Genomic DNA, 17265 nt, shown 5'->3' with positions numbered 1-17265 from the left:
AAGCTGGAACCGAGAGACTAACAAACAGCTTCTATCTCAAGGCCATGAGACTGTTAAATAGCCATCACTAGCACATAGAGGCTGCTGCCTATATACATAGACTGGAAATCACTGGCCACTTTAATAATGGAACACTAGTCACTTTAATAATGTTTACATATTTTGCATTACTGCATTAATCATTTCTATTTTCTTATTAAAATCATTGATCCATAAGAGAACACATGACCAAAGCAACGCATGATGCATATAGAATTAAAACATTATTCTTAATGAGCAATATAATCTAATAAACAAATGTTTGCATAACCAAAGACATGAAAACTGGCTCCAACATTGTATTTAGCTATGTATAAAACTTTCATATTGGCAGTAAAGTCATTGAGAATAACAATAGACAAAAGTTATTGCGGGTAGTTGAGGGAGAAATATCAAGAATGTTAAGGATTTATACACAGTGGGGATTTTGAAAGAGGGGATAGAACCCCAAAGTAACAGGGGTAAGAAAGACTATAAAGGTAATTTCAGATTCATGTTTAGGGGTAAATAACTTTATGGAAACCACTATTCACACTATGTGGATTATAAACACGTACAGACAGAGAATTATCACATCAAGAAGGTGTAACAGTGATGAATGGCTATTCAATGTACAACAGAAGTCTTCTGTAACAAGCAGTACGTATTAAATATGTTTACATACATACATCCTTTAAAAGGTTTTGTAAGTAAGTTGTAACATGCCTCATTCAGCAGTTCGGTGATGACGTTCAGAATATTGTCTTCTGATTAGTCAAAAGAACAATTAGTGTGAAAAAAAAGATGTCCCAAATAATCTGGTTATTCTAGAGAAGAAAAAAACATCTGTTCCTTTGTCTCCTTTAAATAAGTGGTTGCACAGGGTCTTAACATTACATCCAAATCAAATGAAATTCTATTTGTCACTTGTAAATTATTATTGGTACTGACATATTTGATCATGTATTGGTGGTGGCACTTGAGTAGAAACATGGGTACATCACAAATCACAGTCAGACACATTTGGATCAAGGCTATTCATTTTAATAAGGCACTTTGGATTCAGATTCAGTCATGTCTCAACTAGAAAACTAAAAACAGTCAGAAAATTAGTGGTTCTATTTCCAGGCTGGGATTCATATTACAAAAACACTACTTTTGATGTGAATGTTATTGGTCCATGTAAGGAAACCTCTTGTTGGCTCCGTATCCCGAGGGGCCTAGTTTAGCCTCTCTCCTCTCTGGCTCCACCTCCTTGTCTGACACATTCTGAGGGGGATCTCTGGAAGCGCCGGCCTTCACAGCTGTGACACCAGTAGCCTTGACAGCTATAAGAAAGATTGACATTTAGACTATGCTGCTTTAACAGAGAGTTCCTCTCTGTTCAACCCACCCAGAACACACACCCACTTTGTCAACAGTGCTTCATACCTGCAAATCACTTATAACCACTAGGTTAACAACAGCAAAAAAGTACACGTTCACACCTTCTATACTATGAATTGACTTCATCACCAGTCATTACGGTACTACGGTATATTGTTGTAAAAAACCTCTAGTATGATCATGATCATCACTAGCATCATCACTAGTATCATCACTAGCATCATCACTAGTATCATCACTAGTATCATCACTAGTATCATCACTAGTATCCTCACTAGTATCATCACTAGTATCATCACTAGCATCATCACTAGCATCATCACTAGTATCATCATTATCATGATCATCATCACTAGCATCATCCCTAGTATTCTCACTAGCATCATCACTAGCATCATCACTAGTATTCTCACTAGCATCATCACTAGTATTCTCACTAGCATCATCACTAGTATTCTCACTAGCATCATCACTAGCATCATCATGATCATCATCACTAGTATCATCAGTAGTATCCTCATGATCATCATTATCATCATCACCAGTATTCTCACTAACATCATCACTAGTATCACCATGATCATCATTAGCATCATCACTCACATGGAACTCTGGGGGCCTCTCTCTCACACTTGAGTGTACTCTGGGAAAAGCACTCAGCCATCCAGGACAGCACCTCCCCACAGTACTTCACCTGGGGGTGGGACAGACAGAGGCATACCTTTTACACACCTTTGATAATACAGACACACGTACCATCACTAGTGTTGTCTGGACAGTTTCCACTTTTGTGACTACTCTATTAGTTCCATTATGCCAGGCATAATAAATCAATGTCTCTATATTTTTGTACCTGAGCTTCCATGGATGACATTCGCTTCTCTTGCTCCTTGAATCCTCCAACAATCTTCAATAAGCTCTGAACCCTTTTGTCACAAAGAAAAACATTTTAAAAACACATTGAATATCAAAGACATAATTGAAGGATACAGACTGTGACTTAAAGGTAGTTCATAAGAATGACAAATATACAGCACACACAACGTGGTGGGAATGGCTCAATACCATTTACAAAACATTGTCAAAGAGTTACTTGGCAGAGGTGGTCTTCAGTCTCTCCTCACTGCTCTCCAGATGATGCCGTTCCAGTTTGGCCAAATAGTTCTCCTTCTGTACTGTCTCCCAGGTTATCAACCTCTGGTCCAGACCTGCAGGCAGCTCCCTCTCTGAACACACAACACCACTCTGTTAGTATCTATATACTCGCACCAACCCCACTCTGTAAACATTTATATACTAACACCAACACCACTCTGTTAGAATCTATATACTAGCACGAACACCACTCTGTAAGTATCTATATACTCACACCAACACCACTCTGTAAGAACCTATATACTAGCACCAACACCACTCTGTAGGTATCTATATACTAGCACCAACACCACTCTGTAAGAATCTATATACTAGCACTAACACCAGGGTGTAGGTATCTATATACTCGCACCAACACCACTCTGTAAGTATCTATATACTAGCACCAACACCATTCTGTAGGTATATATATACTATCACCAACACCACTCTGTAGGTATATATATACTATCACCAACACCATTTTGTAGGTATATATATACTATCACCAAGACCACTCTGTAAGTATCTATATACTCGCACCAACACCACTCTGTAAGAATCTATATACTAACACCAACACCACTCTGTAAGAATCTATATACTAGCACCAACACCACTCTGTTAGCATCTATGTACTAGCACAAACACCCCTCTGTTAGCATCTATGTACTAGCACCAATACCACTCTGTTAGCATCTATGTACTAGTACCAACACCACTCTGTTAGCATCTATATACTAGCACCAACACCACTCTGTAGGTATCTATATACTAGCACCAACACCACTGTGTAAGAATCTATATACTAGCACCAACACCACTCTGTAAGAATCTATATACTAGCACCAATACCACTCTGTTAGCATCTATGTACTAGCACCAACGCCCCTCTGTTAGCATCTATGTACTAGCACCAACACCCCTCTGTTAGCATCTATGTACTAGCACCAATACCACTCTGTTAGCATCTATGTACTAGCACCAGCACCACTCTGTTAGCATCTATATACTAGCACCAACACAACTCTGTTAGCATCTATGTACTAACACCAACACCACTCTGTAGGTATCTATATACTAGCACCAACACCACTCTGTTAGCATCTAAGTACTAGCACAAACACCCCTCTGTTAGCATCTATGTACTAGCACCAATACCACTCTGTTAGCATCTATGTACTAGTACCAACACCACTCTGTTAGCATCTATATACTAGCACCAACACCACTCTGTAGGTATCTATATACTAGCACCAACACCACTGTGTAAGAATCTATATATTAGCACCAATACCACTCTGTAGGTATCTATATACTAGCACCAACACCACTCTGTAGGTATCTATATACTAGCACCAACACCACTCTGTAAGAATCTATATACTAGCACCAATACCACTCTGTAGGTATCTATATACTAGCACCAACACCACTCTGTAAGAATCTATATACTAGCACCAACACCACTCTGTAAGTATCTATATACTAGCACCAACACCGCTGTGTAAGAATATATATACTAGCACCAACACCACTCTGTAGATATCTATATACTAGCACCAACACCACTCTGTAGGTATCTATATACTAGCACCAACACCACTCTGTAGGTATCTATACACTAGCACCAACACCACTCTGTAGGTATCTATATACTAGCACCAACACCACTCTGTAGGTATCTATATACTAGCACCAACACCACTCTGTAGGTATTTATATACTAGCACCAACACCAATCTGTAGGTATCTATATACTAGCACCAACACCGCTGTGTTAGTATCTATATACTAGCACCAACACCAATCTGTAGGTATCTATATACTAGCACCAACACCACTCTGTAGGTATCTATATACTAGCACCAACACCACTCTGTAAGAATCTATATACTAGCACCAACACCGCTGTGTTAGTATCTATGTACTAGCACCAACACCGCTCTGTAGGTATCTATATACTAGCACCAACACCACTCTGTAGGTATCTATATACTAGCACCAACACCACTCTGTATCTATATACTAGCACCAACACCACTCTGTAGGTATCTATATACTAGCACCAACACCACTCTGTAGGTATCTATATACTAGCACCAACACCGCTGTGTAAGAATATATATACTAGCACGAACACCACTCTGTAGATATCTATATACTAGCACCAACACCACTCTGTAGGTATCTATATACTAGCACCAACACCACTCTGTAGGTATCTATATACTAGCACCAACACCACTCTGTAGGTATCTATATACTAGCACCAACACCACTCTGTAGGTATCGATATACTAGCACCAACACCACTCTGTAAGAATCTATATACTAGCACCAACACCACTCTGTAGGTATCTATATACTAGCACCAACACCGCTGTGTTAGTATCTATATACTAACACCAACACCACTCTGTAGGTATCTATATACTAGCACCAACACCACTCTGTAAGAATCTATATACTAGCACCAACACCACTCTGTAGGTATCTATATACTAGCACCAACACCACTCTGTATCTATATACTAGCACCAAAACCGCTGTGTTAGTATCTATATACTAACACCAACACCACTCTGTTAGTATCTATATACTAGCACCAACACCACTCTAAGAATCTATATACTAGCACCAACACCACTCTGTAGGTATCTATATACTAGCACCAACACCACTCTGTATCTATATACTAGCACCAAAACCGCTGTGTTAGTATCTATATACTAACACCAACACCACTCTGTAGGTATATATATACTAGCACCAACACCATTCTGTAAGAATCTATATACTAGCACCAACACCACTCTGTAGGTATCTATATACTAGCACCAACACCACTCTGTATCTATATACTAGCACCAAAACCGCTGTGTTAGTATCTATATACTAGCACCAACACCACTCTGTTAGTATCTATATACTAACACCAACACCACTCTGTTAGTATCTATATACTAGCACCAAAACCGCTGTGTTAGTATCTATATACTAACACCAACACCACTCTGTTAGTATCTATATACTAACACCAACACCACTCTGTAAGAATCTATATACTAGCACCAACACCACTCTGTAGGTATCTATATACTAACACCAACACCACTCTGTAGGTATCTATATACTAGCACCAACACCACTCTGTAGGTATCTATATACTAGCACCAAAACCGCTGTGTTAGTATCTATATACTAACACCAACACCACTCTGTAGGTATCTATATACTAGCACCAACACCACTCTGTAGGTATCTATATACTAGCACCAACACCACTCTGTAGGTATCTATATACTAACACCAACACCACTCTGTAGGTATCTATATACTAGCACCAACACCACTCTGTAGGTATCTATATACTAGCACCAACACCACTCTGTAGGTATCTATATACTAGCACCAACACCACTCTGTAGGTATCTATATACTAGCACCAACACCACTCTGTAGGTATCTATATACTAGCACCAACACCACTCTGTTAGTATCTATATACTAGCACCAACACCACTCTGTAGGTATCTATATACTAGCACCAACACCACTGTGTAAGAATCTATATACTAGCACCAACACCACTCTGTAAGAATCTATATACTAGCACCAATACCACTCTGTTAGCATCTATGTACTAGCACCAACGCCCCTCTGTTAGCATCTATGTACTAGCACCAACACCCCTCTGTTAGCATCTATGTACTAGCACCAATACCACTCTGTTAGCATCTATGTACTACCACCAGCACCACTCTGTTAGCATCTATATACTAGCACCAACACCACTCTGTTAGCATCTATGTACTAACACCAACACCACTCTGTAGGTATCTATATACTAGCACCAACACCACTCTGTTAGCATCTAAGTACTAGCACAAACACCCCTCTGTTAGCATCTATGTACTAGCACCAATACCACTCTGTTAGCATCTATGTACTAGTACCAACACCACTCTGTTAGCATCTATATACTAGCACCAACACCACTCTGTAGGTATCTATATACTAGCACCAACACCACTGTGTAAGAATCTATATACTAGCACCAATACCACTCTGTAGGTATCTATATACTAGCACCAACACCACTCTGTAGGTATCTATATACTAGCACCAACACCACTCTGTAAGAATCTATATACTAGCACCAATACCACTCTGTAGGTATCTATATACTAGCACCAACACCACTCTGTAAGAATCTATATACTAGCACCAACACCACTCTGTAAGTATCTATATACTAGCACCAACACCGCTGTGTAAGAATATATATACTAGCACCAACACCACTCTGTAGATATCTATATACTAGCACCAACACCACTCTGTAGGTATCTATATACTAGCACCAACACCACTCTGTAGGTATCTATATACTAGCACCAACACCACTCTGTAGGTATCTATATACTAGCACCAACACCACTCTGTAGGTATCTATATACTAGCACCAACACCACTCTGTAGGTATTTATATACTAGCACCAACACCAATCTGTAGGTATCTATATACTAGCACCAACACCAATCTGTAGGTATCTATATACTAGCACCAACACCACTCTGTAGGTATCTATATACTAGCACCAACACCACTCTGTAAGAATCTATATACTAGCACCAACACCGCTGTGTTAGTATCTATGTACTAGCACCAACACCGCTCTGTAGGTATCTATATACTAGCACCAACACCACTCTGTAGGTATCTATATACTAGCACCAACACCACTCTGTATCTATATACTAGCACCAACACCACTCTGTAGGTATCTATATACTAGCACCAACACCACTCTGTAGGTATCTATATACTAGCACCAACACCGCTGTGTAAGAATATATATACTAGCACGAACACCACTCTGTAGATATCTATATACTAGCACCAACACCACTCTGTAGGTATCTATATACTAGCACCAACACCACTCTGTAGGTATCTATATACTAGCACCAACACCACTCTGTAGGTATCTATATACTAGCACCAACACCACTCTGTAGGTATCGATATACTAGCACCAACACCACTCTGTAAGAATCTATATACTAGCACCAACACCACTCTGTAGGTATCTATATACTAGCACCAACACCGCTGTGTTAGTATCTATATACTAACACCAACACCACTCTGTAGGTATCTATATACTAGCACCAACACCACTCTGTAAGAATCTATATACTAGCACCAACACCACTCTGTAGGTATCTATATACTAGCACCAACACCACTCTGTATCTATATACTAGCACCAAAACCGCTGTGTTAGTATCTATATACTAACACCAACACCACTCTGTTAGTATCTATATACTAGCACCAACACCACTCTGTAAGAATCTATATACTAGCACCAACACCACTCTGTAGGTATCTATATACTAGCACCAACACCACTCTGTATCTATATACTAGCACCAAAACCGCTGTGTTAGTATCTATATACTAACACCAACACCACTCTGTAGGTATCTATATACTAGCACCAACACCACTCTGTAAGAATCTATATACTAGCACCAACACCACTCTGTAGGTATCTATATACTAGCACCAACACCACTCTGTATCTATATACTAGCACCAAAACCGCTGTGTTAGTATCTATATACTAGCACCAACACCACTCTGTTAGTATCTATATACTAACACCAACACCACTCTGTTAGTATCTATATACTAGCACCAAAACCGCTGTGTTAGTATCTATATACTAACACCAACACCACTCTGTTAGTATCTATATACTAACACCAACACCACTCTGTAAGAATCTATATACTAGCACCAACACCACTCTGTAGGTATCTATATACTAACACCAACACCACTCTGTAGGTATCTATATACTAGCACCAACACCACTCTGTAGGTATCTATATACTAGCACCAAAACCGCTGTGTTAGTATCTATATACTAACACCAACACCACTCTGTAGGTATCTATATACTAGCACCAACACCACTCTGTAGGTATCTATATACTAGCACCAACACCACTCTGTAGGTATCTATATACTAACACCAACACCACTCTGTAGGTATCTATATACTAGCACCAACACCACTCTGTAGGTATCTATATACTAGCACCAACACCACTCTGTAGGTATCTATATACTAGCACCAACACCACTCTGTAGGTATCTATATACTAGCACCAACACCACTCTGTAGGTATCTATATACTAGCACCAATACCACTCTGTAACTATATACTAGCACCAATACCACTCTGTAAGTATCTATATACTAGCACCAACACCACTCTGTAGGTATCTATATACTAGCACCAACACCACTCTGTAGGTATCTATATACTAGCACCAACACCACTCTGTAGGTATCTATATACTAGCACCAATACCACTCTGTATCTATATACTAGCACGAATACCACTCTGTAAGTATCTATATACTAGCACCAACACCACTCTGTAGGTATCTATATACTAGCACCAACACCACTCTGTAGGTATCTATATACTAGCACCAACACCACTCTGTAAGAATCTATATACTAGCACCAACACCGCTGTGTTAGTATCTATGTACTAGCACCAACACCGCTCTGTAGGTATCTATATACTAGCACCAACACCACTCTGTAGGTATCTATATACTAGCACCAACACCACTCTGTAGGTATCTATATACTAGCACCAACACCACTCTGTAGGTATCTATATACTAGCACCAACACCGCTGTGTAAGAATATATATACTAGCACGAACACCACTCTGTAGATATCTATATACTAGCACCAACACCACTCTGTAGGTATCTATATACTAGCACCAACACCACTCTGTAGGTATCTATATACTAGCACCAACACCACTCTGTAGGTATCTATATACTAGCACCAACACCACTCTGTAGGTATCTATATACTAGCACCAACACCACTCTGTAAGAATCTATATACTAGCACCAACACCACTCTGTAGGTATCTATATACTAGCACCAACACCGCTGTGTTAGTATCTATATACTAACACCAACAGCACTCTGTAGGTATCTATATACTAGCACCAACACCACTCTGTAAGAATCTATATACTAGCACCAACACCACTCTGTAGGTATCTATATACTAGCACCAACACCACTCTGTATCTATATACTAGCACCAAAACCGCTGTGTTAGTATCTATATACTAACACCAACACCACTCTGTTAGTATCTATATACTAGCACCAACACCACTCTGTAAGAATCTATATACTAGCACCAACACCACTCTGTAGGTATCTATATACTAGCACCAACACCACTCTGTATCTATATACTAGCACCAAAACCGCTGTGTTAGTATCTATATACTAACACCAACACCACTCTGTAGGTATCTATATACTAGCACCAACACCACTCTGTAAGAATCTATATACTAGCACCAACACCACTCTGTAGGTATCTATATACTAGCACCAACACCACTCTGTATCTATATACTAGCACCAAAACCGCTGTGTTAGTATCTATATACTAGCACCAACACCACTCTGTTAGTATCTATATACTAACACCAACACCACTCTGTTAGTATCTATATACTAGCACCAAAACCGCTGTGTTAGTATCTATATACTAACACCAACACCACTCTGTTAGTATCTATATACTAACACCAACACCACTCTGTAAGAATCTATATACTAGCACCAACACCACTCTGTAGGTATCTATATACTAACACCAACACCACTCTGTAGGTATCTATATACTAGCACCAACACCACTCTGTAGGTATCTATATACTAGCACCAAAACCGCTGTGTTAGTATCTATATACTAACACCAACACCACTCTGTAGGTATCTATATACTAGCACCAAAACCGCTGTGTTAGTATCTATATACTAGCACCAACACCACTCTGTATCTATATACTAGCACCAAAACCGCTGTGTTAGTATCTATATACTAACACCAACACCACTCTGTAGGTATCTATATACTAGCACCAACACCACTCTGTAAGAATCTATATACTAGCACCAACACCACTCTGTAGGTATCTATATACTAGCACCAACACCACTCTGTATCTATATACTAGCACCAAAACCGCTGTGTTAGTATCTATATACTAGCACCAACACCACTCTGTTAGTATCTATATACTAACACCAACACCACTCTGTTAGTATCTATATACTAGCACCAAAACCGCTGTGTTAGTATCTATATACTAACACCAACACCACTCTGTTAGTATCTATATACTAACACCAACACCACTCTGTAAGAATCTATATACTAGCACCAACACCACTCTGTAGGTATCTATATACTAACACCAACACCACTCTGTAGGTATCTATATACTAGCACCAACACCACTCTGTAGGTATCTATATACTAGCACCAAAACCGCTGTGTTAGTATCTATATACTAACACCAACACCACTCTGTAGGTATCTATATACTAGCACCAACACCACTCTGTAGGTATCTATATACTAGCACCAACACCACTCTGTAGGTATCTATATACTAACACCAACACCACTCTGTAGGTATCTATATACTAGCACCAACACCACTCTGTAGGTATCTATATACTAGCACCAACACCACTCTGTAGGTATCTATATACTAGCACCAACACCACTCTGTAGGTATCTATATACTAGCACCAACACCACTCTGTAGGTATCTATATACTAGCACCAATACCACTCTGTATCTATATACTAGCACCAATACCACTCTGTAAGTATCTATATACTAGCACCAACACCACTCTGTAGGTATCTATATACTAGCACCAACACCACTCTGTAGGTATCTATATACTAGCACCAACACCACTCTGTAGGTATCTATATACTAGCACCAATACCACTCTGTATCTATATACTAGCACGAATACCACTCTGTAAGTATCTATATACTAGCACCAACACCACTCTGTAGGTATCTATATACTAGCACCAACACCACTCTGTAGGTATCTATATACTAGCACCAACACCACTCTGTAAGAATCTATATACTAGCACCAACACCGCTGTGTTAGTATCTATGTACTAGCACCAACACCGCTCTGTAGGTATCTATATACTAGCACCAACACCACTCTGTAGGTATCTATATACTAGCACCAACACCACTCTGTAGGTATCTATATACTAGCACCAACACCACTCTGTAGGTATCTATATACTAGCACCAACACCGCTGTGTAAGAATATATATACTAGCACGAACACCACTCTGTAGATATCTATATACTAGCACCAACACCACTCTGTAGGTATCTATATACTAGCACCAACACCACTCTGTAGGTATCTATATACTAGCACCAACACCACTCTGTAGGTATCTATATACTAGCACCAACACCACTCTGTAGGTATCTATATACTAGCACCAACACCACTCTGTAAGAATCTATATACTAGCACCAACACCACTCTGTAGGTATCTATATACTAGCACCAACACCGCTGTGTTAGTATCTATATACTAACACCAACAGCACTCTGTAGGTATCTATATACTAGCACCAACACCACTCTGTAAGAATCTATATACTAGCACCAACACCACTCTGTAGGTATCTATATACTAGCACCAACACCACTCTGTATCTATATACTAGCACCAAAACCGCTGTGTTAGTATCTATATACTAACACCAACACCACTCTGTTAGTATCTATATACTAGCACCAACACCACTCTGTAAGAATCTATATACTAGCACCAACACCACTCTGTAGGTATCTATATACTAGCACCAACACCACTCTGTATCTATATACTAGCACCAAAACCGCTGTGTTAGTATCTATATACTAACACCAACACCACTCTGTAGGTATCTATATACTAGCACCAACACCACTCTGTAAGAATCTATATACTAGCACCAACACCACTCTGTAGGTATCTATATACTAGCACCAACACCACTCTGTATCTATATACTAGCACCAAAACCGCTGTGTTAGTATCTATATACTAGCACCAACACCACTCTGTTAGTATCTATATACTAACACCAACACCACTCTGTTAGTATCTATATACTAGCACCAAAACCGCTGTGTTAGTATCTATATACTAACACCAACACCACTCTGTTAGTATCTATATACTAACACCAACACCACTCTGTAAGAATCTATATACTAGCACCAACACCACTCTGTAGGTATCTATATACTAACACCAACACCACTCTGTAGGTATCTATATACTAGCACCAACACCACTCTGTAGGTATCTATATACTAGCACCAAAACCGCTGTGTTAGTATCTATATACTAACACCAACACCACTCTGTAGGTATCTATATACTAGCACCAACACCACTCTGTAGGTATCTATATACTAGCACCAACACCACTCTGTAGGTATCTATATACTAACACCAACACCACTCTGTAGGTATCTATATACTAGCACCAACACCACTCTGTAGGTATCTATATACTAGCACCAACACCACTCTGTAGGTATCTATATACTAGCACCAACACCACTCTGTAGGTATCTATATACTAGCACCAACACCACTCTGTAGGTATCTATATACTAGCACCAATACCACTCTGTATCTATATACTAGCACCAATACCACTCTGTAAGTATCTATATACTAGCACCAACACCACTCTGTAGGTATCTATATACTAGCACCAACACCACTCTGTAGGTATCTATATACTAGCACCAACACCACTCTGTAGGTATCTATATACTAGCACCAACACCACTCTGTAGATCTATATACTAGCACGAATACCACTCTGTAAGTATCTATATACTAGCACCAACACCACTCTGTAGGTATCTATATACTAGCACCAACACCACTCTGTAGGTATCTATATACTAGCACCAACACCACTCTGTAAGAATCTATATACTAGCACCAACACCACTCTGTTAGTATCTATAGTACTAGCACCAACACCACTCTGTAGGTATCTATATACTAGCACCAACACCACTCTGTAGGTATCTATATACTAGCACCAACACCACTCTGTAGGTATCTATATACTAGCACCAACACCACTCTGTAGGTATCTATATACTAGCACCAACACCACTGTGTAAGAATCTATATACTAGCACCAACACCACTCTGTAGGTATCTATATACTAGCACCAACACCACTCTGTAGGTATCTATATACTAGCACCAACACCACTCTGTAGGTATCTATATACTAGCACCAACACCACTCTGTAGGTATCTATATACTAGCACCAACACCACTCTGTAGGTATCTATATACTAGCACCAACACCACTCTGTAAGTATCTATATACTAGCACCAACACCACTCTGTAGGTATCTATATACTAGCACCAACACCACTCTGTTAGTATCTATATACTAGCACCAACACCACTCTGTAGGTATCTATATACTAGCACCAACACCACTCTGTAGGTATCTATATACTAGCACCAACACCACTCTGTAGGTATCTATATACTAGCACCAACACCACTCTGTAGATCTATATACTAGCACCAAAACCGCTGTGTTAGTATCTATATACTAGCACCAACACCACTCTGTAGGTATCTATATACTAGCACCAACACCACTCTGTAGGTATCTATATACTAGCACCAACACCACTCTGTAGGTATCTATATACTAGCACCAACACCACTCTGTATCTATATACTAGCACCAAAACCGCTGTGTTAGTATCTATATACTAGCACCAACACCACTCTGTAGGTATCTATATACTAGCACCAACACCACTCTGTAAGAATCTATATACTAGCACCAACACCACTCTGTAGGTATCTATATACTAGCACCAACACCACTCTGTAGATCTATATACTAGCACCAAAACCGCTGTGTTAGTATCTATATACTAGCACCAACACCACTCTGTTAGTATCTATATACTAGCACCAACACCACTCTGTAGGTATCTATATACTAGCACCAACACCACTCTGTTAGTATCTATATACTAGCACCAACACCACTCTGTAGGTATCTATATACTAGCACCAACACCACTCTGTAAGAATCTATATACTAGCACCAACACCACTCTGTAGGTATCTATATACTAACACCAACACCACTCTGTAGGTATCTATATACTAGCACCAACACCACTCTGTAGGTATCTATATACTAGCACCAAAACCGCTGTGTTAGTATCTATATACTAACACCAACACCACTCTGTAGGTATCTATATACTAGCACCAAAACCGCTGTGTTAGTATCTATATACTAGCACCAACACCACTCTGTATCTATATACTAGCACCAAAACCGCTGTGTTAGTATCTATATACTAACACCAACACCACTCTGTAGGTATCTATATACTAGCACCAACACCACTCTGTAAGAATCTATATACTAGCACCAACACCACTCTGTAGGTATCTATATACTAGCACCAACACCACTCTGTATCTATATACTAGCACCAAAACCGCTGTGTTAGTATCTATATACTAGCACCAACACCACTCTGTTAGTATCTATATACTAACACCAACACCACTCTGTTAGTATCTATATACTAGCACCAAAACCGCTGTGTTAGTATCTATATACTAACACCAACACCACTCTGTTAGTATCTATATACTAACACCAACACCACTCTGTAAGAATCTATATACTAGCACCAACACCACTCTGTAGGTATCTATATACTAACACCAACACCACTCTGTAGGTATCTATATACTAGCACCAACACCACTCTGTAGGTATCTATATACTAGCACCAAAACCGCTGTGTTAGTATCTATATACTAACACCAACACCACTCTGTAGGTATCTATATACTAGCACCAACACCACTCTGTAGGTATCTATATACTAGCACCAACACCACTCTGTAGGTATCTATATACTAACACCAACACCACTCTGTAGGTATCTATATACTAGCACCAACACCACTCTGTAGGTATCTATATACTAGCACCAACACCACTCTGTAGGTATCTATATACTAGCACCAACACCACTCTGTAGGTATCTATATACTAGCACCAACACCACTCTGTAGGTATCTATATACTAGCACCAATACCACTCTGTATCTATATACTAGCACCAATACCACTCTGTAAGTATCTATATACTAGCACCAACACCACTCTGTAGGTATCTATATACTAGCACCAACACCACTCTGTAGGTATCTATATACTAGCACCAACACCACTCTGTAGGTATCTATATACTAGCACCAATACCACTCTGTATCTATATACTAGCACGAATACCACTCTGTAAGTATCTATATACTAGCACCAACACCACTCTGTAGGTATCTATATACTAGCACCAACACCACTCTGTAGGTATCTATATACTAGCACCAACACCACTCTGTAAGAATCTATATACTAGCACCAACACCGCTGTGTTAGTATCTATGTACTAGCACCAACACCGCTCTGTAGGTATCTATATACTAGCACCAACACCACTCTGTAGGTATCTATATACTAGCACCAACACCACTCTGTAGGTATCTATATACTAGCACCAACACCACTCTGTAGGTATCTATATACTAGCACCAACACCGCTGTGTAAGAATATATATACTAGCACGAACACCACTCTGTAGATATCTATATACTAGCACCAACACCACTCTGTAGGTATCTATATACTAGCACCAACACCACTCTGTAGGTATCTATATACTAGCACCAACACCACTCTGTAGGTATCTATATACTAGCACCAACACCACTCTGTAGGTATCTATATACTAGCACCAACACCACTCTGTAAGAATCTATATACTAGCACCAACACCACTCTGTAGGTATCTATATACTAGCACCAACACCGCTGTGTTAGTATCTATATACTAACACCAACAGCACTCTGTAGGTATCTATATACTAGCACCAACACCACTCTGTAAGAATCTATATACTAGCACCAACACCACTCTGTAGGTATCTATATACTAGCACCAACACCACTCTGTATCTATATACTAGCACCAAAACCGCTGTGTTAGTATCTATATACTAACACCAACACCACTCTGTTAGTATCTATATACTAGCACCAACACCACTCTGTAAGAATCTATATACTAGCACCAACACCACTCTGTAGGTATCTATATACTAGCACCAACACCACTCTGTATCTATATACTAGCACCAAAACCGCTGTGTTAGTATCTATATACTAACACCAACACCACTCTGTAGGTATCTATATACTAGCACCAACACCACTCTGTAAGAATCTATATACTAGCACCAACACCACTCTGTAGGTATCTATATACTAGCACCAACACCACTCTGTATCTATATACTAGCACCAAAACCGCTGTGTTAGTATCTATATACTAGCACCAACACCACTCTGTTAGTATCTATATACTAGCACTAACACCATGGTGTAGGTATCTATATACTCGCACCATCACCACTCTGTAAGTATCTATATACTAGCACCAACACCATTCTGTAGGTATATATATACTATCACCAACACCACTCTGTAGGTATATATATACTATCACCAACACCATTTTGTAGGTATATATATACTATCACCAAGACCACTCTGTAAGTATCTATATACTCGCACCAACACCACTCTGTAAGAATCTATATACTAACACCAACACCACTCTGTAAGAATCTATATACTAGCACCAACACCACTCTGTTAGCATCTATGTA

The 17265-nt window shown here is 39.4% G+C and overlaps 1 protein-coding gene across 1 annotated transcript in view; it reads right to left on the bottom strand.

Moving 5' to 3' along the window:
* Positions 1 to 1046: 1046 nt before the first annotated feature.
* LOC129834183 (transient receptor potential cation channel subfamily M member 5-like) overlaps positions 1047 to 17265 on the bottom strand; it is a 78594-nt gene continuing 62375 nt past the window's right edge. Inside the window, exons 23-26 of the mRNA XM_055898924.1 lie at positions 2498 to 2630; positions 2258 to 2330; positions 2008 to 2098; positions 1047 to 1346 (exon numbers count right to left, since the gene is read on the bottom strand). Coding sequence (XP_055754899.1) covers positions 1189 to 1346; positions 2008 to 2098; positions 2258 to 2330; positions 2498 to 2630 — 455 coding nt within the window. The 3' untranslated portion in view covers positions 1047 to 1188. The remainder of the gene's footprint in view (positions 1347 to 2007; positions 2099 to 2257; positions 2331 to 2497; positions 2631 to 17265) is intronic.

This window comes from Salvelinus fontinalis, chromosome 35 (genome assembly GCF_029448725.1).
Source record: "Salvelinus fontinalis isolate EN_2023a chromosome 35, ASM2944872v1, whole genome shotgun sequence".
NCBI classification, from domain to species: domain Eukaryota; kingdom Metazoa; phylum Chordata; class Actinopteri; order Salmoniformes; family Salmonidae; genus Salvelinus; species Salvelinus fontinalis.
This window is presented reverse-complemented; position numbering and strand designations above follow the sequence as displayed.